Source organism: Simochromis diagramma, unplaced genomic scaffold (assembly GCF_900408965.1).
Source record: "Simochromis diagramma unplaced genomic scaffold, fSimDia1.1 OVJJ01000123.1, whole genome shotgun sequence".
Classification (NCBI taxonomy): Eukaryota; Metazoa; Chordata; class Actinopteri; order Cichliformes; family Cichlidae; genus Simochromis; species Simochromis diagramma.
In genome coordinates this window covers 5,331,221-5,334,888 of record NW_024386778.1, presented here as the reverse complement: position 1 = coordinate 5,334,888, position 3,668 = coordinate 5,331,221, and the positions used below count along the sequence as shown (strand labels likewise).

At 40.6% G+C, this 3,668-nt stretch overlaps 1 protein-coding gene across 1 annotated transcript; it reads right to left on the bottom strand.

Annotated features, from left to right (window-relative positions):
• Positions 1-2,136: 2,136 nt before the first annotated feature.
• On the bottom strand, positions 2,137-3,005 carry LOC120721930 (histone H2A). The gene has a single exon (XM_040012584.1). It carries the CDS (start codon positions 2,900-2,902, stop codon positions 2,516-2,518), a length of 387 nt encoding a protein of 128 aa, XP_039868518.1. The 5' UTR covers positions 2,903-3,005; the 3' UTR covers positions 2,137-2,515.
• Between the last annotated feature and the right edge of the window lie 663 nt (positions 3,006-3,668).

Here is a 3,668-nt window from a genome sequence, read left to right as displayed (position 1 = left end):
TTCAATGTTGTTTTATGATGCCAGTCACACGGAGTGCTTTCAGAGTCTTCATATAAGCTGCTAGTAGAAGTGTTTAGCTTTTTGTTTACTGGGACATAACAGTGTGGTGCACATGTTTGCACCATTTTTCCTGTTAGAACACGGGGGTAAGGGGTTTGGGTCTGCTATATCCTTCTCTGTACTCTGAATAATGCAAAAGAAATCAGGGTGGAACCAAGAATAAAATTTGGAATGGGAGATGGAAACGATTCCTGTATTCCTAAACTGTTAATAAAAATATTTTTGTTTGTAATTTTAAGACACTTTGAAGAGTAATGTATATGTTCCTCAGTTTTTGTAAGTGTCTTAGTAAGGCTGAACTGGGGTTGAACTGCATAGTCCCTGATTTACCATACTGTGTGTGTTTAATATATGTACCTTTACAACTAAATTAAGGAAAAGATTTTAAAAGTGGCTTGGTTTGTAATTATTGAGGCTGCTCATTCAAAAACTGAAACAAAGTGAAAGGTGACATGAATCCTCCTGTCATTAGGATTATTACATTAAGAACTGAGGCTGGCTGAGGGGTTTAAGAATATATATATAAATCACCCCTGGTGGCCAGAAATCCCAGGGCAGTTTATTTTATTCCAGTTCCACACTTTGTGGAAAAAACAACAGAAAATGGCATTGCATAAAGTATCTCCCACACAAATACCAGGACAGTAAATGAAATTCACCAGAGGTTGGAGGTGTCTGAGGATAATTCTCTCCAGGATCTTTATCAGGTGGGAAACAGACTACAGGTCAGGTTTGTGGCTCTGATTTGTCAAAACCACATAGAAAGTCTTACACTTCAGACCAATGCCCAGAGTACACTGCCGTACCCACTCCAAGGCTGGTTTTATGCTCTTGTGTCACGTAGCGATTTTCACATCACATCCTGTGTCACGAGACACAATCTTTGTTGCGCTTCAGCTGACAAGCAGAAGATCTTAGACAAGGGCAATGAGGTCATCAGCTGATTGGAAGAGAGCCAAGCAGATATGAATGGATATGGAACTAATTAAAAGCTCAAATTAATATTGTGTTTGTTCGTGGTTTTCACTTCAATTTATTTTAATATTTATGGTTATCTGCTAAAAGAATATGCAGACAGAAAATTCTGGTGGTCTCTTATTTTCTTGAATTATGCATATCTGTGGCTTATGGCATATTTAGGAGACCATCAAATATTGCTGGTATGTCAATATCAGTCACAGTAGTGTTGTTGTCAGCATGTAACTGTAACCATTTTCCAACACACTATGTTGGTTGGCTGTTGTATTGAATGTGTAATATATGACTCACCACAAAGAAAACATCTATATATGCAGTTTATGAAATGTTTGGACCCTGAAGATTAAATTATGACCAAGGCAGGTGTTTCTGCAGGTTTCATTTTTTAATTTGTGTTTGTGTAATAAACATTCATTATATTTGTAAGCTTAAGTGGAATATGTTGGTAATAACATTAAATGTTTTCCATGAATACTAATGACAATAATATTGAGCCAAGTAACAGTTAACATATACCCTGCTGCAATGAAACAGCTAAAAACTCCGTGCAAAGCCTTTGTAAACAGCATATGGCTAACTACAGGATCCTTCTGATTCTCATTTTTGGTTATTTTAAAATCAGACATTGAAAATATTGTACGTATTATTGAGTAAATGCATTCACTTTCAATTCAAATGGCCCTTGCAGAACTAATACTGGCACAAAGTCCAAGTGTACTGTGTATTTGTTAATGCGTTTATGAACAACAGCATACACACGAGGACTTCAAGCACACGAGGGTCAAGAAATTTACATCTTCCGTTTAAATCGGGAGAAAATGTTCATGAATCATAAAAGAACAAAAGTTTTAGTTTATTACAGTAATGTGAACTCAAATTCATAGCAACCTACTTTGATATATGAGTCAATGTGAAATCCTGTAAACACCTCGCATTGTTCCACTGAAGGCCAATCTCTTTTGTGAAAGGAAGAATCTAAATGAAGAGAGAGGGAAAAAAATACTTAGTACCCCTGAACACAACACCACAGCCAGAGAGGCCATTTCTGCTCAGCTGTCGTTTGTTCCATCGAAGAGACGAACAGCAAAACAACAAAAATAAAGACTTAACAGATTTCTTTATTGAAACACCATGACATAAACAATAAAACACATTTGCACGTAGCAGCATTGCGAAACTAAAACATGTTCCGGCCCATACTTGGTCCACTTTAAGAATGGATTTTTTTCCCCCTACGGCCGTCATCACCACCCAGCCCGCAGAGTGCCTCCATTTTCCAGAGCCAAAAAACGCAACAACAGTCAATAAAAATGTCCCGATACTGTAAGTTATAACGCAGAAACAGCAACACCATCCCCGTTTGAAAGGTTGTTTATCAAAAAAAAAAAATAAAAAAAAAAAAAAAGTGGCTGGCCCCACGGGGAACCTTTTGTCCCGGCTGAATCCAGACCTCTAGGCAGTTTGTTTTGTCTGTTTTTTACTTGCTCTTGGTCGGTTTCTCCGTCTTCTTGGGAAGGAGGACAGCCTGAATGTTGGGCAGCACTCCTCCTTGGGCGATGGTCACTCCCCCCAGCAGCTTGTTGAGCTCCTCGTCGTTTCGTACTGCCAGCTGGAGGTGCCGGGGAATGATTCTGGTCTTCTTGTTGTCCCTGGCCGCATTCCCTGCGAGCTCCAGGATCTCAGCAGTCAGATACTCCAGCACGGCCGCAAGGTACACGGGAGCCCCGGCGCCGACCCGCTCCGCGTAGTTTCCTTTACGCAGCAGCCTGTGGACTCGACCCACCGGGAACTGGAGTCCGGCTCGAGAGGAGCGGGACTTGGCCTTTGCTCGGGCTTTGCCTCCGGTCTTTCCTCTGCCAGACATCCTTGATAATGTGGCTATTGACGACGTGGAAACAGTATAACAACCGTACAATGACGCCCTTAGAGCTTTACGCAATGCATTCGTGAATATAGCGCTATAAACCAGAAAGCGTTCTCCGATTGGACGAAAGGAACTGAACTCCACGAACCAATGGCACACCACATCCTTTAGCAATGCAGGTCCTCGGATGAGCAATGGCCCAATCCTAAAGAAGGATCGGCACGCTTAGATTTACATAGACATGCTATAAATAGGAGACTGTGCAGGAGGCGGTATTTTGAGCTGTGCTGTGTTGGGGATTTAGTCAACGCGACGGAGAAACTGCCTGAGCCGGCAAAATTAACCCCGGGCCACAGAAAAGGCTCCCAGAAGGCCGTGAGCAAAACCCATAAGAGAAGGGGGCGCAAAAAGCAGGAAAGAGCTATGTTATTTACTTGTGTAATGACACGGTAAGATAAAGGCCATTGTTTTACACATAAGCAGGCATTACATTTTGTAATATGTATTTAATATGGTTGAAATACATCAAATGCAGCAATAAACACTGTATGTAACTTTCTCATTTTCTTTAGACCACATAATTAAACGTTTATGTTACATTAAAAAAAACTAAAGTAATAGTCTTTGGTGCCAAAGAAAAACGATTACAGGTCACCAGAGAACTTCAATCTATACACCTAAAAACCACAAACCAGGCGAGAAATTTGGGTGTAGTGATGGATGCAGACCTAAACTTAGAAAAACACATTAAGACAATAACAAAATC